Source organism: Cladophialophora immunda, assembly GCF_000835495.1.
Source record: "Cladophialophora immunda strain CBS 83496 unplaced genomic scaffold supercont1.7, whole genome shotgun sequence".
In the NCBI taxonomy this organism is placed as follows: domain Eukaryota; kingdom Fungi; phylum Ascomycota; class Eurotiomycetes; order Chaetothyriales; family Herpotrichiellaceae; genus Cladophialophora; species Cladophialophora immunda.
In genome coordinates, this window is record NW_015622547.1 from 2,975,053 (window position 1) to 2,996,929 (window position 21,877).

At 52.9% G+C, this 21,877-nt stretch overlaps 6 protein-coding genes across 6 annotated transcripts; 3 read left to right on the forward strand and 3 right to left on the reverse strand.

The window, feature by feature from the left end:
* Positions 1 to 164: 164 nt before the first annotated feature.
* Positions 165 to 1,807, reverse strand: PV07_11753 (uncharacterized protein). Its single transcript, XM_016399219.1, has one exon. The coding sequence runs from the start codon at positions 1,507 to 1,509 to the stop codon at positions 310 to 312; it is 1,200 nt and encodes a 399-aa protein (XP_016243781.1). The 5' UTR covers positions 1,510 to 1,807; the 3' UTR covers positions 165 to 309.
* Positions 1,808 to 2,244: 437 nt separating this feature from the next.
* Positions 2,245 to 4,974, forward strand: PV07_11754 (uncharacterized protein). Its single transcript, XM_016399220.1, has 2 exons — positions 2,245 to 3,182; positions 3,344 to 4,974. The coding sequence occupies exons 1-2, from the start codon at positions 2,511 to 2,513 to the stop codon at positions 3,542 to 3,544; spliced, it is 873 nt and encodes a 290-aa protein (XP_016243782.1). The 5' UTR covers positions 2,245 to 2,510; the 3' UTR covers positions 3,545 to 4,974.
* Positions 4,975 to 7,243: 2,269 nt separating this feature from the next.
* On the reverse strand, positions 7,244 to 11,090 carry PV07_11755 (uncharacterized protein). Its single transcript, XM_016399221.1, has 4 exons — positions 10,319 to 11,090; positions 9,912 to 10,179; positions 8,606 to 9,843; positions 7,244 to 8,545 (listed from the first exon to the last, which is right to left on the reverse strand). Exons 1-4 carry the CDS (start codon positions 10,379 to 10,381, stop codon positions 8,417 to 8,419), a joined length of 1,698 nt encoding a protein of 565 aa, XP_016243783.1. The 5' UTR covers positions 10,382 to 11,090; the 3' UTR covers positions 7,244 to 8,416.
* Positions 11,091 to 12,189: 1,099 nt separating this feature from the next.
* On the forward strand, positions 12,190 to 13,855 carry PV07_11756 (protein disulfide-isomerase domain; the record flags this gene model as incomplete). Its single annotated transcript, XM_016399222.1, has 2 exons — positions 12,190 to 12,336; positions 12,404 to 13,855. 2 exons carry the CDS (start codon positions 12,190 to 12,192, stop codon positions 13,853 to 13,855), a joined length of 1,599 nt encoding a protein of 532 aa, XP_016243784.1.
* A 395-nt stretch (positions 13,856 to 14,250) lies between these two features.
* On the forward strand, positions 14,251 to 17,126 carry PV07_11757 (uncharacterized protein; the record flags this gene model as incomplete). Its single annotated transcript, XM_016399223.1, has 1 exon — positions 14,251 to 17,126. The coding sequence occupies one exon, from the start codon at positions 14,251 to 14,253 to the stop codon at positions 17,071 to 17,073; it is 2,823 nt and encodes a 940-aa protein (XP_016243785.1). The 3' UTR covers positions 17,074 to 17,126.
* Positions 17,127 to 17,756: 630 nt separating this feature from the next.
* Positions 17,757 to 21,775, reverse strand: PV07_11758 (uncharacterized protein). The gene is made up of 2 exons (XM_016399224.1): positions 18,648 to 21,775; positions 17,757 to 18,481 (listed from the first exon to the last, which is right to left on the reverse strand). The coding sequence occupies exons 1-2, from the start codon at positions 21,683 to 21,685 to the stop codon at positions 18,187 to 18,189; spliced, it is 3,333 nt and encodes a 1,110-aa protein (XP_016243786.1). The 5' UTR covers positions 21,686 to 21,775; the 3' UTR covers positions 17,757 to 18,186.
* Between the last annotated feature and the right edge of the window lie 102 nt (positions 21,776 to 21,877).

The window sequence follows — 21,877 nt, forward strand, 5'->3', positions numbered from 1 at the left end:
TGGATGTGTGACCACAAATCAAATATCTAATTAGTGGAGCCTCGAGGCAGTGACAAGGCTGCAGTGGCAAGGGATCCACGACCCTCCTCACCAGGACTGCCACAGTATTTACCGCGCCATGAGAATGATGCCGGAATGAATGAAATAGAGCAGTCTCAGTGCTGGATTTAGAGGGAGTCTCATTGTCGTGTCAATTAACTATATGGAAGATGCTCATCACTTAGGTCATCGTTTCGTGCCAGTACCCTCGTTAAACACTACCCTACCAATCTCCCAAACGCCTATGCTTTCAAAACAAAACTTCCAGTCTCAAAAGGCGGCGATATCACGCCGTTTCTCCTCTCTCCTCCAGAACTTGAGACCTTTCTTCCTCTTCTGTTCGCTCGGCTCAAGCGGTGGTGGGATAATGTACGGCACTCTGCGCGCCCCTTCTCCTTCCTCTGGCAATACCTTGTCCAGCCACTTGGATTCTGGTATTTCGCCAATCTTAGTGCTGGCCGTCATGAATGTCATGGTCGATGTTGGACGCCCCCTTGACTGTGTTGGGTTGGGGCGGCTATGAAGTGGAACCTTCGGCGGTCGAGGTGGAGGTTGTTGGTATACAGCCTGCTCAGGAAGGTTTCGCGCGTCCTCAAAGAAGTCTGCAGGCACGAGGAGCATGCTTCGCTGGCTATGTGGTCGGGGCTGTTCGCTTGAATTGCGTCTGTTGAGGGGCTTTGATCCTTCCAATCGACCTGGCGCTGTTTTACACGTACAGCCAGACACCTCGCTAGGCGACTCTCCCCGCTTGGACCTAAGGTCGCTGGACCGCGATGCAGACGACTTCGACACCATAGAATCAGACTTGGATCGTTGGTGCTTCTGCTTCTGCTCTCCCCTTGCTTTCCTCGCAGCAGCCCCAGACACGACTGAAGACCCGCTTTGGGACCTCACCCAACCACCACGGACCAGTAAAGGTATCGGAGGCGGCCGCGTGGTCTTTTTTGTCGATGATGTTGGGCTGGATTTGAGTTCTTTGTGAGACTTCTTTTCATCAGCTCTCCGGCTCTCCTTAGATTCAAGAGCTAGCCTGGAGGATGACACTAGGCTGAGGCGCGAACCGAGTTGTCCGATAGCAGTTATGGTGTCAGCGGCAGCGGCTTCAGAGAGACTGAACAAGGTCCGCTGGGACAAGGATATCGTCTTGTGGTCTCCAGCAAGGGCATGATTGATCAAGTTGAGTAGACCCGTGTTGAGGACAAGAAGAGTGTGGGCCAGACTTGACTGAGCAACAGTGTCACCCACTTCAAATTGACGGCCAAATTTTGCGACTTGCTGATCGTATTCGTGCTGGATCTCCACAGGCCGGTTCCTCAGCGAGTGTCGTAGCCACTGTTCTTCCTCCGATGGTCGCGGGAGTCTGGCGTTGGTTTTCCTTTTCTTTCCCCCCAGTCGATGGAAAATGTCCATTCCACTGCCGAAAGCTGAGATAATGGAGCTCACCACAGAGGAGACATCAATGCCACCCATGTTGCCGGACGGTACTGCGCCTTTCAGGGTGATAGAATTTGGCACTTTTGATGTCACATAGCATTTAAAGAGAGAAGTAGACGGAGTTGGGAGCTTGCAACGACTGGTCAGTGATAGAAGAAGATAACGCTCACAAAGAAGGCAACATTGGGACGAACGATTGGGAATGTCGAGGAGCAAGAATGAGGAAGGCAACCGTCGAAGCGAGGCTTCTGGTGCTCGGAGGGAGTAACGGTTCACCTCTGAGAGCCGGGTGATTGGGAACCCTGCATGTGCTTTGCCCAGCGCCTCGAATGGCAATTGCAGGAGGATTTCCTCCAGTCAAGGAAATGATGCAGAGAAAGTCCTGGTGGATGGAGGGGCGAGCCATCAGCTATCACCAAAGCGATCCAAGTCTTGCCCGGGCTGGTATGTGAGTGGTAGGAAGAGTCGGGGTGGATGCTGCGAGGTTGACCATGGCGTTTGTTCCAGGCGCTTGCGGAACTGGAGCTTCATCGAATGGACTGCACAGAATGCACACGGGGCGCAGCAGTAGTAGAGACATTTATGCAGCAGGGCACATTCGGACTCTGCATTTATGGCTGAATTCGAAGAAACACATGAGGCCGTGAACCAGTGAGGAAAAGAGGGCAAGGAACGAAGCTGCAGGGCGAGAGACCAGACACAGACTCTTGACCAGGACTGGCCTTGGTGGGCGGTGGCAGTCCCTAACAATCATCGAAGGCCGTTGCCCTCTATTATTTGTGTTTTCTACAGGCACATGGCACTGCAGGGCGCTGTTTCCGGTTAAAGCTGGTCAAGCCTTGACCCCCAGGATAATCCCGAAACTGCGGAGTTGCTGCACAAGACGTCCTGGTTACCAGAGTCGGATCGCCCAAGAGTTGAGCCTCAAAAGACCAGAATTGTTGTTTCACGGAACTTTCTACACTGTGCATCACCAGCCCTCTGATCCCTCTCTTCGCCCACGACTCCAACAAAACCCATCCACCCCTTTGGCGACCATGTCTTCTATCGGCCCCCAACTCCCGCCGCATCTGCAAAACCGCAAGAGAAGCCATGACGATGAAGACGAATCGTCCGATTCTTCGACTGGCCCTCTTCCTCCCACAAAACCTGCGCAAGAAGGCACAACCTCCTCCGCAAAGCGACCTCGAGTTGCAGGTCCAACCCTCCCACCGGCACCTTTGGATGAACGCCCGCCTTCAAGTCCTCTTCGACCAACAGAAGAGACAGACTCTGACACAAATGAGGAAGAGGAGGAAGATGATGATTTCGGCCCCAGGCTGCCCTCAGCCAACGACCGCCCTACCAAGTCTTCAGCGTCTTCATCGATAGGTCCTCAAAACTCTACAACTACAGTGTCAACAGCACCAGTAAAGCGTGACGAATGGATGACTGTGGCGCCGTCCAACGGGGACTGGTCAGCAAGAGTTGATCCCACCAAGTTGAAGAACCGTAAATTCAACACTGGCCGCGGGGCAAAGGGACCATCACAAGTTCTGGGGGGCTCAGGAGATTCTTCGTGGCATGAAACCCCCGAACAGAAGCAGGCAAGACTGAAAAGAGAAGTCATGGGTATCAATGACCCTTCTACATCGGCCAAGTCGTCGACGTCTGGCCCAGCGAGAGATCCTCATGACGAAGCGACTTCGCGAAGACTGAAGGAATACAATGTAAGGATAGACTTCTTTTTTGGCAAAGAGACCCCCGTTCTGCTCCTGCCTCCCTTCTCCTGTCGGGTCGCGTGGCATGTATCATTTTGCCATACCCATTTGTGCTTTGCGCTTTCGCATCCACGCCCTCCAAAGTTCCATCCGCTCACCAACATTTGCAGGAGACTCAACGCGGACCATCCCTCTACTCCACCCACACCGCTTCCCAGAACAAGCCTCTGGATGATGATCCCAGTGCCCGTGCTTTTGATCGGGAAAAGGACATCGGGTCTGGTTCGACAATCACCGCCACTCAGCGCAGGGACATGGTCAAGAAGGCGTCGGATTTCTCCTCAAGATTTGAGAAGGCGAGGTACTTGTGAGGTAATATGCGCTTATCCCTTCGACTCCTGGCAGTATCGGTAAGCTCCCACCGTGGCATGCTTTTGCAAAGCCCAATTTGGGCTCAATTCATTTTGCCTGCCTCGGCAGTGTTCGTCGTCCCGATACGAGCCCGGGGGAGTGGAGAGGGGCGCTGACAATCACGGAGTCGGGGTGCTGTCCATCGCCTACAAGAGGGAAGAGGTAAGGGGCACGCTTTGCTTTCCTAATCAGTGGCACTTTGGAGGTGTCGGCGTCACCTCTACCATTGCGGAACGTGATGGGCAAGAGTTGAGATTGCACACCGTTACCCTTGGGCGGAAAAGACGCAACTTACATATGAACCGGAGGCGCGGATGGCGGTGAACGGTCAAAGTGCGACGACAGATGACCGTCTGCTTTCGTGGTGCTTTGACGCTGTCGCCGTCTCCACCCACATTGCTATTCCCATTCTCACTGCCGATCTGGTTCTGGCTCTGGACTCCCTCCCCCTCGGGCGCGCAATTCGGGCTCGAGCAAGCCAAATTCCCGCCTCTGTAACGGTCCACTTCCGGCCCAATGGGGGAAAGCCCTGGTCCAAGCGCATTTTCCGGGTTGGGCTGAAGTCTCTCGCATTATTCCCTCTAGACGGCAATAACCCTATCAGCCGCCCTAGAACTGTCCACATTGCATCCCCCACAGCCTTTTTCGCAAATTTGCGATTCAAATTTATCTTGCCAGACGAAGCAGACGTCTCGAGGGTTTCAAGAGACGAGCCCTCCCTCCCCCCAGGGGGGTCTCTTGAAGAATGATTAACCGGACAGACTCCGGATCAACGGCATGGATTTCCCATGCGTGCTGGAGGGAGTACTCGGTACCTCGTAACGTCGTCGCCATTATTACGGAAGGATCGTGTTCTCACACCCGACGGCCAACTCTATCCTTGAAGCAGGACCCCCGTCACCCACCAACCATTTCGAAGCGATAGTTTGGAAACCCGCCCCAAGGATGACTTCGCAAGCTATTGACCGCCTGCCCGTTTTGACGTGTTTCCCTTGAATGAGGGCACAAGCTGCGATGTATCTAATAGCGCATCTCTACGCCGCGCCTCCGGATCAGGAAAGCTTTGCGGCTACGCAGCTGCAGGGTTTGCGAGATTCTCTTGACTTCCAACGACCATGTACCTTGCTCCGCACCTGGGCCTTGGTCCGACATGTGCAGGACTCTTAGAACGCCCATCCTAGGAACCAAGCCCAGATGCAGGGGATAAGACAAGACAAGCTTTTGGATCCTGACAAATATGAACGGCCTTATTTCCACCTGCCTCAAGCGGGTTGGGTTATACCAGACTGTGACCATGATGGATGTATTCGAGCCCCAGGTTTCACATCATTCTGGAACAAACTTGAGAAGCGGAAGCGCAAGGCGCAAGGAAGAGGTCTTGGACGTTGATGCCAGACTGTCCGTGCACCTCCTATGAGAGAAACAGCAGCCCTTGTCGTCTGTTCTAAGCGGCCGACGTCGTCTTCTGGGGTTTCTCCCGCTCACCTCGCGTTGGCTCCCTCTCGTTTTCCACGATGTACCAAGTATGTGTCTTTGCGTATCTCTGTGTTTCCCGGTCCGCCCGCCCGTCTCTCACGCCCGGTCATCTCAACCGCCGATACGCAAAACCCCCCAAAACCGTAAGAACTGACTAATAGCGTCCCTCGTACCAATGTTCATGCCTATGATTGTGCACGATGGAGGAATGCGCCCGGGCGGCCGCGAATCACGAATCGCGCGAGACTCCCCGTCCTCCCCGATCGATGACCTGCCCATCAATTAGTAGTTGTGTTCAGCGCCCTCCGCCCTTGGGGACTGGCCGTCGCAAAGTCGGCCGCGTCGGAATGATCGGTTGGGGACGCGTAGATGCGGGACGGGGTGAGACTATTACGGCACACAGAGAGAGACTGGTATGCTCCCTTGCCGTTGGTTAGATACGAGGACTGCTTGCCGTACGAGGACATGTGCATGCTCTATCTAGTATATGCATGCACGAGAGAGTAGCCGCATTATTCAGTCCTATTGCACACATACTCGGTCCGGCTTGGTACCTTCTTGTGCCAGTCACGTTCTTTTTGTCGGCGCCATGCCCGTTGTCTCCGTCATTGTCACTGCTACGCTCTGTTTTCGTGTCCCTTTATTCTGGGGGTTCGGGATTTTGTAGATCGATAGTATCGATCGAGTGATCCAATTTGTCGTCCCTTCAGAGTTATTGTCATCTCTCTGCCCTTTCCCGGACCAATCAACCCCCCCTGAGCCCTTTGCCTTATTCAGTACCTCATACGCACGAGGCCCCCATGGGCCACGGCCCCGTTTGGCCCTGTAGCCCCGCAAGGCACCGGTGTGGCGTACCCAGGAAGGGTAGTCGATAAACACCTACGGAGTACGAGTAGGTTGGCTAGTCGTAATAGTAGATTCAACGGTTCGATCCCGATCAAGTCCCAACGGGGGAAGCCACAGGAGCTCTTACTCACTACCAGTGGAAAATCTGCCGTAGGGCGGGCACGGAGCAGAGTGCCTTGGGCGGTTAGTTGTTTACGGAGTAACGTCCATACCCCTCCCACCTCTCTCGTATGTATGTACTTGTACCTCACCCGGGCACGCTGAACTATCGCGTAGGGCGCTTACGAACAACTAACGGACCTCCACGACCTCACCTCTGACAAGTCCAGGGGGCGGAGCTCCGAGGAGTACATAGTACGCGCTGCATGACGGGAGGAGAAGGAAAAGGCACTCGATACGAGGTAATACCCAGGCAGTGAAAGCCATGTACTCCGTACTGTAGCAAGCAGCACGAAAAAAGCCCCTGGCGTGTCTCTGCCTTGCTTAGCCCTACGGCCACCGGGCCCAGCCCTATTAGTGTGCAGCAACTAACCACCAAGTAACCAGCCGTGCCAGTTCCCTCAACCGATCGTGCTGACTCCCGTAAACTCTCAACGACTCGCCAAACGCCCTACCCGACGAAACCTGGCGCAAATCAATCTCCATACATACGAGGGACAAAATACCTTGGTACCGTTAGGTACTATCCTATTCTATACTTTGTTTCCCCTGCGGCTGGGCGGGCACCGGCGGGTACTGGACCCCCGTCCCCCCCCCCTCGCGAGGAACAAAAGTTCCAAAACTACGTTACCGAGGAGGCACTACTCGTTGCCATACGCGTGCATACTCAGAGAGGGTATTGGACTCTGGTATGTGTTGTTGCATCTGAGGACCCGACCCCCCCGGGGCCTTGCGTCAGAGGGATGACTGCTCTATTACTCAGTCGCTGTTGCGAGGACGGAGGTTTCCTGTACCCTGCCTACCTAGGTATCTACCTAGGTCTCTACCTACCCATGTTAGGTATGTTACATGCGGTAGGGAGCTGTGGATATGCTGGAGAGGGAGGTAGGCCAAGTCACAGAACAAACCAATTTGACTTTAGCATGTCGGTGGTGGTCGGCGTCGGGGGGGGGGGGGGGGGAGAGAGGGCATCTGTCTGGACTCGGTGCCATAAGCATCGATCGCCATCACCATCACCATCGTCTCCAGCACGGGTGCCGTCATCAAACCCCCAGAGTCGGATGGCTCCGAAGGCGAAGAAGGTGAAGGCGAAGGCGGGCTGCGAGCGCCACCGCATGACATGACATGACACGACACGACAGACAGCCCGCCGCCACTACGAGCAGGACATCAACTTGGTTCAATCATTGCCATTGCCATTGCCATTGCTTCTCCCAGACTGGGCAGCCGCAGGCGTCAAGGATCAACGCTACTTGCTGCAAAAGCGATCTTGGGCCCAAAGGTCCAATGTCCTTCTGTGAATTTGGATTCTGACCCAAAACGTCATCTCACACAGGACCCCAGAGCACCCCCCTTCCCAGCCTGCCTACCAAGCAGAGCCGGCGAGATCACTCGTCCTTGGGGGAGGACTGGGCTGAATATCCTTGCCGCCTCTGCGACTTACCGCGGGTGGAATTAAAGTGATTACAGGGTAGTCATCGTCTCATATAGCCGCTCTTCATAGGTAGGGTCGTGCCCATTCACATGTAGCCTTGTACGTGTCGGCCAAAGTTCAAAGGCCGGAAACCCCTTGCTGCACCTTGGAGACGCAAATGGGTGCCTGCCCCTGCTGCCCGTCTTCCTTACTGCGTCTGGCGTAATTGTCTCATCATCCTTGCCGTTCCCCAACCGGTCTTGGACCAACTGACCCCGGCAGGCATTACGAGGCCCTGCGCTCTCTGCAGCCTCAGATGGTCATTGTCTCTCCAATGCTCACCCCCCGCGCCTCTCTACCAAATGCCTTCGTTGCCTCTCGATCTGCTGAGCTAATGGTGGGTTTGCGGGTCCACTCAAAAGACCAAGATGCGGTCTATTTGCCCAGTCCATGTAGACAAGAGAGGAGGAGGTGGGCAAACCAGGGTTGGCGGTGAGGCAAAAGGTGAGAGAGGTCTCTGGAAAGCGTTTATCCGCTGTTGCTTTTGGCCCACTCTTCCCGTTATAGCCACAGCTTTTGCGTGATCGGTGTCTCAAAGCCATCGAGCAATGCATGGTCAAATATTAGACGGTAATGACTGTGGGTGTTTGGGGCCTGGAATAGTGTAGCCCATTTTAGATCTCAGGCCGACAATGATATCAGCTGGAGGACCAGCCGTCTGCCTCCCAACAACTGATCTGATGTTGTGCGGTGACGCATCCAACGACACTGCTTGGACGGTAATGTCAAGGCAAGTCGCCGGTGGTGCTCCGAAGATCTTTCTGCTTCATGTGGCTGTGAAGTTGGTGCTCAGCCAGGACAAAGTCCGCAAAAGGACCTCGGGGTCTCGCAGGGCTTTGCTTGTAAAGTATTGTTGAACAATTCAAAAACACCGCCTTCATACTTTTGTCTTGGGTCGGAGAATTAAGGCTTCCTTGGACCGTGCAATCCCACAACTGCATCCCGTGGAGAGTGGCCTGACACCACCTCCTTGATATCCTCCAATGCGGATGATTCTGCACAATGGCTGTTGGGTCGTCAGCATTTGAGGCTATCAAAAATGGAAAAAGGGTCTCCAAATACTTACCCACTGAGCCGAGGGGGCAAACGGACAACTCTGCAGGTCAAGTGTATCCTGCAACAAAGGAGTGGAATCGTAAGGGAACGCCAGGTAGTTGAGACCTGCTTGTGTACTTCGTTTATCCGTGATGAATGCTTCCACTGGGCGGATGAGGTCGTGCTCATCTTTGAGACCGGTGCGTTTGTTGTTGATGGACCGGGTGTTTTCAATTTTGATGATCTTTCTTGCAATAAGATATGCGGTACAACTGGTCCAGTTGTTTTCGACTACCCTCAGAGAGTTGAGGTGTTTCAAGGCCGCTAGACGTGTGGCTGGATCTCGGCATTTGGTAGCGGTGAAAAACAAAGGAGGAATATATCCCATGTGGTACTCCAGATTCCCCATACCAGTGAAGAACTTGGAAGACTCGTCTTTGGCCCACAGCTCTGCAAAATCGTCGTATTTGTCCACAATCCACTTGAACTCCTCGGTGTACTGTTCGTAGACATTCTCATGCTTGCTCGACGACACTCGAAGCATCACGGACAGCATTGTGTAGTGAACTCTGAGGAGTTGCAGTGCTAAACCGTATTTTTGCTTTTGAGCATCGGGTCGACTCGATTCGAATGTTTCAAAGTGCATGCGCCAGGATTCCAGCAACATTTGAACTTTGTGTGGTGGCGATGGTCTCCATTGCGCTCTCCTGTAGTCCATTATTCTTGCAATATGGTGGCCAATACCGTCCAAGGCGTGATGAGCTCTGTGGATTTTGGTGAAATGTTCCACCCACGGTAGTTCCGCACTGGTATTAACGAGGGTGGTACATGCGCACTCGTTGATCGGGAGATCCCCCATGCCGTATGTTGGTGCTTTGTCGATGTAGGCAAGGAAGATGGGAGCTATGGCTTGAACGATCAACTTTGCGGCGGGGGAAAGCTGTAGGTCTGAAGTTCGGGTAGATTTGACCCATTCGTCTATAATGTTCAGACCGGCCTGGATATGCCGGAGTCCAGGCAGTACTGAACCCTTCATGAACTCGCAACAGGCGAACAGAAGACAAGCCATCAAAACACTCTCGATCTGCGGAGACGAACAAGTGGCTTGAATGGCCTTGGTGTAATGGGTTTGATAAACCGAGTTCTTTTCGAGGGGAACACCTTCAAGGGCAGACGCCTCGACGACAGATGAGGTGGCAAGCAGCATATGCTTGACAGCAGGCTGAGCCACACCGATTTTTGGCAACAGCTCGGCCCAGAAAGAGTGACCTATTGGTAGGAATAAGTGTCAGAAAGAGGAGAGGCGGGCTAATCGCGCCCAGCGACGAAGGACGTACCAAAATAAGAGGAGAAGATGGGAGCGGCTTGTTCAACCCAAAATTGGAACGAGCGTCTGTCGTCGGAGTCGCCAATAGGTGCAAGAGGAGAAACAAATTGAACAATGGCTGTGGTGGTGTTGGTGGTGGTGGTGTCTTGTTTGGTTTCAGCCACCTTTCGAGGTTTGAATAGCCATGTCTGAGGCGGTTGATAGCCTTCGCATTTGCGCAAAGAGTCGGTGCATTGTCGACAGGCAGGTTTTCCCTCGTCACATTTAATCCGACGTTTCTGTTCGCATCGTATTAATCTCAAGTGTAATGAAGTCCAACCATGATCAATCGGTACATGAGGGGGGAGGATGGGTGCGAACAGCAAAAGTGGTAAACCATGAACCGTCGGGGAAGGCGGGTTTGGGGGGACTACCTACCCTACAGGTCATACACCCCGTCTTCACCTTCTGATGTGGTCGTTTGGCGCGCCCTTGAGCCATGGTTCCATAGCAGATTTCAAGGACGTTGTCGAGAGGTTCCGAGGGAGAAAGACGGACAGAGCCACGGGCACGGCGATATAACCGTGGCCAGAGATGGAAGGGAATCGAGGTGTCGAAAGGGAAGTCCCGAAGTTCGACGGAAGAATGTGCCTGTCGGGCTAGTTCAACTAGAGCCCTACTCGATCAGGAGTTGGTCGGCACTAGGCATTCGGTATCGGTTGGCGCGAGTAATAACTAAAGGGAAACCCTGGAGGAGGTGCCGATCTGATCATCTGGGTGCTTTTTGATGGTTTTGGCTTGGGTGCCCATTGTCCCCTTTGGGCTGAGAGTTTGCCATTTGTGATTCTGTACAGATAGGTGTTCTAGGCGATGGCAAAAAAAGGTCTCTCTCTTCCTCTGTGTCTTTCCTTTGACTAATGCTCCCCGTGTTTAAGCTTTGGGATTTGCGAATCCTCTGTCGTCTCGACTGGCTCTGTGCATCATCCTAGCGTGGAAAAAGGGCCCAAGGGGGACTTGCCCCCCCGATGGTCGGGGGCTGATGGACCATGGAGGAGGAGGGCATGGAACCAGGGAGAGAGAGGGGCCTGGGGGGACACGACCCTACCTGAGTGCCAATAGGCCTTGATCAGGCGAATGCAATCCATGCCAGATGATGCATGCTTACGCATCTAACTTCTCATCTGTGACCATTATGTCCCCCAGCCCACTAGCCAATTCATTGGGCTGAGAAACGTAGGCCATGGCTTATTCCCTGACAGCACTTGGGGTCTGATGCGCACGCCAAGTTGATTGGTTTCAGGATCGTGAATCAATGCAAACACCCCGTACAGGTCGGTACCGTAGCATCGCAGAAGCCTAAGCCCAAGCAATAATCCCGGGCACGGCGCCAGGCTCTAACGTGACGGGGACTCCCGGAAGGACGGAGGAATAGGGAGGCTGAGGCGTGGGAGGCGGCTGGAGGCTGCAAGGGCAGGGAGAGCACCAGTGGAGGACGGTAAGGACCTAGGCCTAGATTTATTACATATTCATGCCCACCTAGGCATGGCCTGTTAAGGCTCCTCGAGCTCTTGGGGCTCCTAGGGCTAGCCTGGTGAGCTTCCGGGGGGCCCTTTTCTGAGCGACTTACTCGTCGTGGTGTTCTTGTAGCCGTCTCTCCGCTCGTCACAAACTTGGCGTCATTGAGGCTGTGCTCTCTTGATCTTCCGGATTCCGAAGTCCATTCTCTCTGCCCTATCTATGGATGTACGACAAGGGACGGAGTAGCTAAGGACGGGATATCGACAAGGCGGCATGCAGCGGACGTCGGGGTTAAGAGAAGGGCCGTCATCTCGGAGGCGAGGGCATTCGGAAGCGCACGATGTTAGGTGTGTGGTGGACTTGACTGGCGGACAGGATAGACTTGCCAGAACGGAGAAGAGAGAAGTGACAAGGGACACAGGACGGGGTACGGAGTACGAAACACAGATAGTGAACAGGACTGAGTAAGTCGACCTTTCTCCCAAAGTGTGAGCTTCGTTTCGCAACATACGTAGGAGTGCGGTGAGTCTCAAGGAAGCATTTCCCCAGATCCCGGTACCGATGGTGAGGCGAGGAGGCTAGGTGAGGTGAGGGGAAAAAGCTGTCATTGCTGTCCTACGGCGCGTTGCGCTGCTTTTCACTTCATGCCACTGTGTTCGCAACAACATTTCACTCACCCTGCCCAACAATCACCTCCATGTCCTCATCCATGGGACTTGGGTTCTTGCATCACCATCTTGTTCCTTGAGACACACTAATTAGCTCTCTTTCGCCTTCCATCGCCTCCCGAAATGCCTGCATCAATGCTGCTCACGTCGCTGGTTCTCGCATTGACCTGCCTGATCAATGTACATGCTCTTTACAGTAAATCATCCCCAGTGCTTCAAGTTACGGCAAAAACATACGACTCTCTGATTGCACAGTCTAACCATTCCTCTGTACGAACCCCCGCACTTGCCTCCCAATCCGCTTGCGGAAGCGCAATTGACTGATCCTCATTGTCAGATTGTCGAGTTCTACGCCCCGTGGTGTGGACATTGCCAAAACCTCAAACCTGCATACGAAAAGGCGGCAAAGAACCTAGCTGGCCTGGCCAAGGTCGCGGCTATCGACTGTGATGATGACGCCAACAAGCCCTTCTGTGGTCAGATGGGCATTCAAGGCTTCCCGACCCTAAAGCTCATCAGACCGGGTTCGAAGCCAGGTCGTCCTATTGTTGAGGATTATATGGGTCCCAGGTCTACAAAGGGCATTGTGGATGCGGTCAAGGACAAAATTCCAAATCATGTCAAGAGACTATCAGGTGACGGCTTGGACAAATGGCTGGACGCCGAAGATGCCCCGGCGAAAGCTATTGTATTCACGGAAAAAGGTACAGCCAATCCATTACTCAAGAGTTTGGCCATCGATTTCCTCGGCAGCATCGCTTTCGCCCAGGTCCGAGACAAGGCTACTGCTGAAAAGTACGGCGTCCTCGATTTCCCGGCCATACGACTGATCCCTTCCCGTGGGGCTACTCCCATTTCATACGACGGCGAGATCAATCGAGACTCTTTGGTGAGCTTCTTCAGCCAGATTGCTCCTCCAAACCCCGACCCTGCACCGAAGAATTCCAAGCCAGCCAAGCCGTCGAGCAAAAGTTCAAAGTCGAAGGCGTCATCTTCGGCTTCGGCTGCATTCTCGAGAGCTTCTGCAGCCCATAAGTCTTCCGACTTTGAGGAGCATCTCGCGGGCTCCAGCACGATCGTTCTTGACGATGACACTCCTACCGCATCTCCTCTGCCAATTGTCGAGGATTACGAAAAGCCAATGATTGTTCCAGAAGCCGTCGCCCCAACCCCTACACTCTCTACTTCTGCGGAAGTAGAGGCTGCCTGTATGATGCCGAAAAGCGGTAATTGCATCCTGGTGCTCCTTCCCCCATCCCAAGAGACGCCGTCCCAGCCAGCAACATCGGCTTTAGCAGGGTTTGCCGAGATCGCCCACAAATACAACAGGCGCAAGGCTAGTATGATACCTACTTACGCTGTCCCTGCTGATAACGAAGCTGCGACCGTAGTCAGAAATGACCTCAGTCTTGGACAAGAGCAACACATGGAAATCATTGCAACCAATATGAAGAGGGGCTGGTGGAGGCGATACTCGAGTGATTCTTATGATGTTCTTGACCTGGAGGCCTTCATCGATGCTATCAAACTCGGAGAAGGTTCCAAGTCAGCATTGCCCCCTGGCTTTGGTGTAGTGACAGAGAAATCCTCGGATCCTGAACCCACAGAGACGGCCGATGCTACTGAACCTAACGATTCTGCAGAAGACAGTGGAGATCACACCAGCCCCGAGCCAGAACAGAGTCCAGCAGCTGAGGATGGCAGTACCGTTACCAATGTTGCCGAACCTGAGCCCGAACCTGAGCCCGAACCTGAAGATATGCCGAGCGGTGAGCATGATGAGCTCTGATCATGAAAGTAAAGGGTCTTTGCTTTTCCAGGCATGAATCGGCTCAACCGCGCTCAAGCAGCGTTTCAAGGGTTCTTTACGTCGCTGTCATCAGGCTCCAGCGGATCTTATCGATCTGCTCAATCACGATGCTGTTCTTAGCGTTCCACTCTTCCTCTCATTGCGTTCTCACTTCAGTCTCTTCTCAAATCACGACTTCTCTCATCTTTCCCTTACCCTAGTCTTCGAGTATTCGAACTCTTTTTCAATTTTTTGAATGACTTCTCCTTCCCTCTGAAATCAAACGGCCCCAAAGCCCTCTGACATTTTCATTTGTTCTGCTTTCTGCACCTAGGCGATCCTTTCATCTCCACTCCATTTCTGTTATCGTTCACTGTGAAGTCTGGCTTTGAATTATGGGTTCTGGTCATTCTGTCGCCATCGGTATGCAGGATGATCCGTATCTAACCGAACCATCACAGGCCGACTCTGATATCAATCTACCTCAAGGAATGGAGATCGGCTCGCAGCCCACAAACGCAAACCTGGAGTTACCTCAACAATCCTTACAGCATGTCATTCCAGAGGATATCACAGACACAAATCTCGAGCAAGGAAGCCCTCTTAAAATCGCGATCATGCGAGGGGAGCCCTGTCAACCGAAAGATATCGCCCATTCGAGCGACAAATCGTCGGCCACAGTGAGCGAGGATTTAGCAATTCCCGACTGTGTCTCCAAAGCCAACGAAGAGCCACAAGTCACTGAGCCCGAGATCGATGCTGTGGCAAAACCATACCACAACGTCCGTGCTATGATCAGAAAAGATCTTCAGTCTGGTTTATTTGAGATTCCACGACTTGAACCTGTCCAGAACATCCATGTTTCAGCTGAGAACCTTGCGAAATATCAGTTCCCTCCAGCTTCAATGCCAAGCAGCTCTCATTCCCGCCACCGACAACGATTTGATCGATCGGCACTCCTCCCTGATAGCAATCTTCCATTCTGTGCTCAGGTTATGGAACATGTGAAAGATTGGGCGGAATGGGGGACAAGAATTGCAGACGAGCAAAGACGTAAGGAAGTCCTAGACCATGTTTTTGATGTCTTGTCAAAGGCGTGGTTTGAGGCACTGCGGTTAGGCTACAATCCCGGTACGCCCAACACGAAACCCACAGCACCTCAAGTGTCGACCAAGCGCTCTGCACCGCGTGCTGATGTGGTCCCTGCTGGTTTGCCGCGTGGAAAGCCTCGTTCAAAGAGAGAGACAAGTCCATCCAGAAAGCTCGTCTTGGTCGCGAACCACAGGGACGGTCCAGCATGGGCTATCACAGCAGGTGAACTGGAAGAAGCCGGTGTATCTGAAAGCCAAATGCGAAAGCGGGCAGCCGCGAAGAACACTCTCGAAGATGGCGAAGAGCTTTTAAAGGGAGTCCTCCAGGATCTAGGGGGAGCGATCCAACCAAGTGATTGGCACAAGATCATGGATGTCACACGACTAAACCCCTTGGGACGAGATCTCATGGTTTACTGCCTGTACGAGGTGCTGAAGTTACGGCATAATCTTGCGTGGCTATGGGATCTCTACGATCGGTTCCCTACTGCTAGGCAGAAGGACAACACAAAAAGACGTATCGATAATGATCAAGAACTTCATGATCTATTCATGGCTCTAGCCTTAGAGCTCAACAACGAAAACCCTTCGCGGGCAAATCCGACAGCTTCCAATCCCTCGACCACTCGTGAAGGATCAGTGGTCGTTCCACCACCGACAAATGAAAATGAAATGGAGCAATCAAATCAAAGCGATGTCCTTGTTCGACTGGCCGAGATGATACTTGATGGGACTGATGTCGCTTCCATTTCTTCCAGTTTTCAGTGCTTGAGGATTTCTCACGACCACCTTGTCATCTCCCACCCATGCGGAGGCACGGTAAGCAGTCGCGACCGGTGCAAGCGCGTTTTGCGGGATCTGAGGGTCGACGCGAGAGATTGGCTAAGAATGTCCGAGGAGGCTGAGGCGGCTGTCGAGCAAGATACAAACGTGGATTTTTTGCGCACACAGGTTCAGAAGTTGGAGCTGGAGATACTTGAAAGAAAAGAGACTCTGAAAAATCTCCTCCCTTCCCTAATGGCGGAGCGAGAGACTACCGCCAAAAGTCTTGATAGGATCGGCGCCTCTGTCGAAGAGGACCCAGCTGCTGCTAGCACTGCTACTGCCCCAACAGATGATATGCCGGTCACAGAAGCTACAAGTCGAGCATCATCTCCGAATACCGCCAAGCACCCTCTCGATATCGCCGATGAAGAGGCTCCATTGCCGCCCACGAAGAGACCAAAAACTGATCATGAGAAAGAAAAACTGGACCACCGAATTTCCACGCTCGATGATCGGCAAGTCAGCCACGACATCCCTGAGGTTGCTACATCAAACAACGAAGACAACTTAGACGCTTGCTACGGCAGCCGTTCTGATATGGTGGACAAAGTAACGCATCACATAGTCAGACTTCGCATCCAGTCCCATTTCAGCCCCACCGATTTTACAAGCAAGAGAGTCTTCTGCCATCCCAGAGGTTTCAAATACCGCTACACAAGTGAGTCGACCTTGGCACAGCGGAGATCGATGGGCGACATCCTGGAGACATACGTGCGAGCAGCGACGACAAAATACAAGGATTATAACCCGAGCTGGCGGTTTGGCAAGTATCAAGCAGTTGCTCATATGGGTGATCCGCAGAGGACGAGCGTCATCCATGGCATTTGGGACTTGGAGACCGGAGACCAGCCGGAGGGATTCGAATGGTTCTATCGAGGCGATGGCACGCAGCCGTCCAAGCTCGAAGAGGCGTCATTGACTCAAGATGTGAAGGATGAAGAAGCAATGCCAGTCACATCACCACCGCCACCACCAAAACCAAAGAATAAGTACATTGTGCGTCTTAACTTGAGGACGCCCAGTCGCTTGAGCCAGGGAGGCTCTCGCTCGACAGCTAACGACGCCAGTGGCATAAACACCAGCGCCCAAATCAAGACTTCAGGTACCGCCGGTCCACAAGGCAAGAGCAAGAAACAAGGCAAAGGTGGGTACAAACACGTGCGCTTCAATCCGCAGCAGCCAGCGGTTGCGCATATGGACACGACGGGGCCCATCTCTGTCGACCGACCGAAGCGAAGGACCGCCCAAAGAAGGTCGTATGCGGAAGAGGACGAGGACGATGATTATTACCCTTCGGAGTAATGAAGTGCTAGCTAGTGCTTGGTGCTTGGTGCTTTGTCAGTGCTGAAACGGGCTCAACAACTGGGTAATGGTTTTGCGTCCGTTGCTGAAATGGTGGCGGCGACGTGGACATCTGACCCACATCGTCACGATCGGACATGTCAGCGACACCCTTTTGGTGGCCATGGACCACTTTCCCTTGCGGGTTTTTTGCCTCCTTGTTCATGGTACGTCCGCATCGTTACGTTGCATTGAGGTTGCAAAAGGTACAAGGGCGCCTTGTGACGCAGGAACCGCGACGACTACTGCACCTCTTGTTTGCTTCTTTTGGCTCTCTTTCCGGACAGATGTGCAGGGGGGAGCTTTGGAAGGCGAGCAATCACGACCTACGACCTACGACCTACGACCTACGACCTACGACCTACGACCTACGAGTTATGATGGCCATGATGATGATGTTGTATCTACAGTTGGACAAGCTTGGAGGTTTTCTTACATGCTGCATCGTCGAAGGCCGGGACGGCAGGGACCTAGATGGCATGGGGGTTTGCTCACTGCTTTTCTCTCACTTGTTCTTTGCCCAGTTTTTTTGCTTTGTTCCCAGTCATGATTCAAGGGAAGGGGATTTTCGAGGGAATATGTGAACTGGAAGGCGAAGATGGCGACGTCGTGAGATTCTGGGCACAAAGGCAGAAAAGTCATTACCTTATTCATTCTCTGTTCCTGTTCCTGTTCCTGTTCCTGTTCCTGTTCCTGTTCGCGTCGATCGAGGGAAGAAGATACAGCTCTCGGCTGAAGACACGCTCGCCAAATACAGGGACCAACCAGTGAAGCAATTCCAAGCAACGGCATATCGGAAAATAACATCAAGCAAAGCGTCTTTGACCTTGGATCGGTGGCGATTGTCTAGCACTGGAGAATGGGAAGTTCGCTCGCCTTTGACCGTCTTTACCTCGCCCACTGGCTCCGCCTGCAATGCACAAGAAAAGGGTCATGGTCATGGTAAGATTTGCTTTTCATTTCTGCTCCTGAGCTCGAGGTATTCTGTTCTCTCGTCTTGTGTATCCTCTTGCTCCGGCAACCGAAATCCATCACGGACCCTCCGCAGACACGGGCAGGGATCAGTGGGAGTCATTACGCCTTCCTCTTCTCCTTGCCCTTGATCTTCTTCTTCTTTCCCTCGCCGCGCTCTATCCTTCCCTTCTTGTCTTTCCTCCTCTCCCTACCGTGATCGTCCCCGACTCCGGACCGATCTCCGCCCGGGGCGCCATCTTCATCCCCGGCGTTGGCGTCGTCGTCGATCTTCCGCTTCTTCGCCTTCCCGGCGCTTTTGACGCTCACGACGGTGCTGTTGCCGGCCTCGCGGACCTGTCGCTCTGCGTGCTCCCACGCCTCGTCATCTGCTGCGCCAGTGGTGGAGATTTCGTACCTGGACCAAGCGGAACTCTTATTAGTTCAGAGGACGTCGGAATCCCTGACACGGTGTTTGAAAGGGCTGAAAGGGGGGAGAGGCTGGAATAGCAAAAAGTGGATGTGAGATTCGACACAAGGGAACGGTCTAAATTGCTGTGCCGTAGGGGATCGAAGAGACTTACTTATCAAGGGGCAACGCATCGATCAGTGCCCTCTGCTTCTCTCGCATCTCGGGGTCAACTTCTTCCCCATATTCTTCCTCGTCATCCTCACCAACTGCACCCGAAGTGGCAATGTGCACTCTGCCACCAATGGGTTTCAGCTTCGTTGCCTCTTCGCCATTTATTTCGACTTCCTTCTTCTCACCCAAGCTTGCCTCCACCTCGCCACTCACGACCGTTCTCAACGCAGTACTTATCTTCCTCACCACCTTCACAAACATAGCCAACAGCTGATTGCTCGGCAGATTCAGCTCTTTTTCCACCTCGCTGAGGTCCTTCCTTTGCAAGCCGATTGCCAGCAATATACTCTGCTGTACACCTGATAGATTGACGTTGCATGGCGGGAGCTTGAGGCGGCCAGTAAAATAAAGGTATGCGAGGGCGGGGAGAAGGTCGAGGATGACGTGGTAGTCGAGCAGGTTGTTGGCGTATGACTCTAGACGGGCGAGATCGAAGGGTGAGAATAGGGTGTCAAGATCGGCTTGGCCAAGAGGTCTAACATTCATCGAAGATGGGTCTTCCGGAGCAGATTTTGTGGCTCGTGAGGCGGATTCAGAGATAGAAAGTCCTTGTACTGAGGGAAAGGTGCGGAATTGATACGACAGCAGAGTGAGGAACCGCTTGTGGAAATCTTGCGCATAGGCCGCAAGCCACGAGTTATCTGTCGTTGTGCTTGTCGAAAGGGGCCGGAGCATGACGCAGGAATGCTCACCCGTCAGTTCGTTGGGTGTTTGCCGCAGATAGACGGGTGCAAAGGAGTGTCGTTTCCAAAATTTATGGAGTGGCTGGGTCAAGCCGAACGAGACACCAAGGTAGTCCAAGTGGTCGGGCCGTCGTTCAGAGAGTTTGCTGAACAAGGGTGGCATTTGATGTATATCGCGCACTTTGATGTTGTCATCGAGCAGATTAGATTCTTCGAGTTCGGCATCTGTGACGCGGGGCATATGTTCTGCGTCCTCTATTGTCGCTTCGTCCGTCTCGGACAGAGAGGTGAACTTGCCCTCGTAGAAGTCTTTCAGTAGCTCCAGCGCCCGTGATCCGTATCCCATGTTCAGATACTCCGGGTTGGTCGCTATCCTTACTACGCGACTGCCTGACAAGCCGGCAAATTCTGAATCCTGGAATTGCTGACTGACTAGCCAGGGAATCAGGTCTCCTCCAGCCCTTTGTCCACGGGATAAGCTGCTCAGGACAGATCTTTTGCTGATACGACCCTCGAGAGCGACTTGAATGACACACAAAGGTTCTGGTAGTTTGTTGGCGTCCTCGGGTATCGGGGGAATTAGTACAAAGAGTTGATGTGCTGGGGCATCAGACATGAGTTGAAGGTCGTTAGGGGAATTCTTGTAGTGAGAAGCAACGTAAAGCGCCATCATTTGTTGCAAAAACTTTTCTGAGACGGGATGAAAGGAGAAAAGCGTATCGCGGTTGACATGAACCAATTCGCAAGTCGATGGATGGGGCGTCCCTTGCGTATTCATCTTTGACTTGGGTAACGTGGCATCCAGACATAACAGCCGATTCAACCATTTCTCGACCCCATCTCCGGGCGCGTACCGGATGGGTTCTGACAAAGTAATCTCCCTCAAACTCCTGCCACCGGTGTAGACTTTAGCACCATCTTTGGCTGCCTTGCCTGTCGTCTTATCTGCAACCTCAACGTCGTCTCCATTAGTACTAGTTCCACCTCTAGATTGCTCTCGTAGTTGTTGGATCAGTTTCAGCGACAACGAACGGCCCGTGCCCTCATATCCATTGATAGTGGAAGCCATGAAGACTAGATAAGGTCCCATCAATTTCCGCACCAACGGCAAAGGGATCGCTGCTGCTTCATCAATTACAACCAGCTCTGCTTGACCGAGGACGTGGGCGTCCTGAGGTTGAATGTACTGGATGGTCTGCCGGTGTTGTCGGTGAACGTTGATCCGAACAATGGCTTTGTTGTAGTCTGGATTTGTGGATTGCAAAATGGTATAGTCGACATGGTCCATGTATTCTAGCGCATCAAAGCCTTTGATGATGAATTCGAACAGTGTCTTCAGATTTTCAGGACTCGGCGATGTGATGAAGATATTGCTGTAGCCATGAGCTATTGCAGCAGCAACGGCCACCCCAAGAGCAGCTGATTTCCCTCGACCACGAGCCGCAGTCAGGGCGACCGTACTCCGGAGTGTCTTTTCCGATATCGCGTCGACAAAAGTGAGAAGAGCCTTTGCTTGGTCGACAGTTTTGGCCAGAGTGATCAGTGGGCCGACGGGTCTGCTGTCGGCCAAGCTGTCTTTTATTTCCTTCAACTCTTTCTGGTTTGGCAGGACTCGTTCGGACTCGCTACTCGGCGGTGGCAAAGGTTGAACATTCTTTCCTCCAGATATGGGCAGGACGTTGAGCTCATCATCCACAACTAAGCAAGACTCGCAGTTCCCCAACGAGAGTATGAACCTCTCATTGAACCTGGCGACCACATCGTCATGGGCTTCGGTACGGTATCTGGAATGTACATCCATAGACATTGTGTAGAGCTGCTTTAGACTCTTCATCCCTTTCAGCAGAAGCAAAACCAGCCCACCGCCTTCTACCGTTTCCACAGTCCTAGCGAGGAGATTCGGCGTGATGGCCTCAAAGTCTTGAAGAATACACATGCCATAGGTGTTCCCAAGAATCTTGTCCGTCTCTTTGTAGTAAACATATCGAATATTGTGCAGAGTGACGAAGAGCTCAAAGGGATCTTCGGTATCCGGGTCTCGAATGCCTCGCTTGATTTCTTTCCTGATCTTTGCTTCGCGCTTTTTGCGATGGGATGTGAAACCTAGTAGGTCTTTCTTGTAAGCCCATAGGACAGATCTGTTCTGCTTGATATCGACCGAGGACATGATATAGTGCAGGTGGACAATAACATCTTTGGCTCGATCGCCCACAACGACGATGAAACTGCGCTTCTTTTCCTGAATGCCATTGCGGATTAGCGCTGGGATGCGCGAGTCGATGGCTTTTCGAGGCATCGTGGAACTCTCCCGGCCCCCCTCCGCTTGAAGCTTTGACGTATGAGGGGTGAAATTTCTCAGATAGACAACGGCTTTTCTCAAATTTAGTATTGGCGAGAAAAAGTTCAAGAACATCTCCAAAAAATTTCGCCGCAGTTTCCTGTTCGAGAAAACTGTGGGGTGAAACAAGGCTCCGATAAGCTTAAGGCC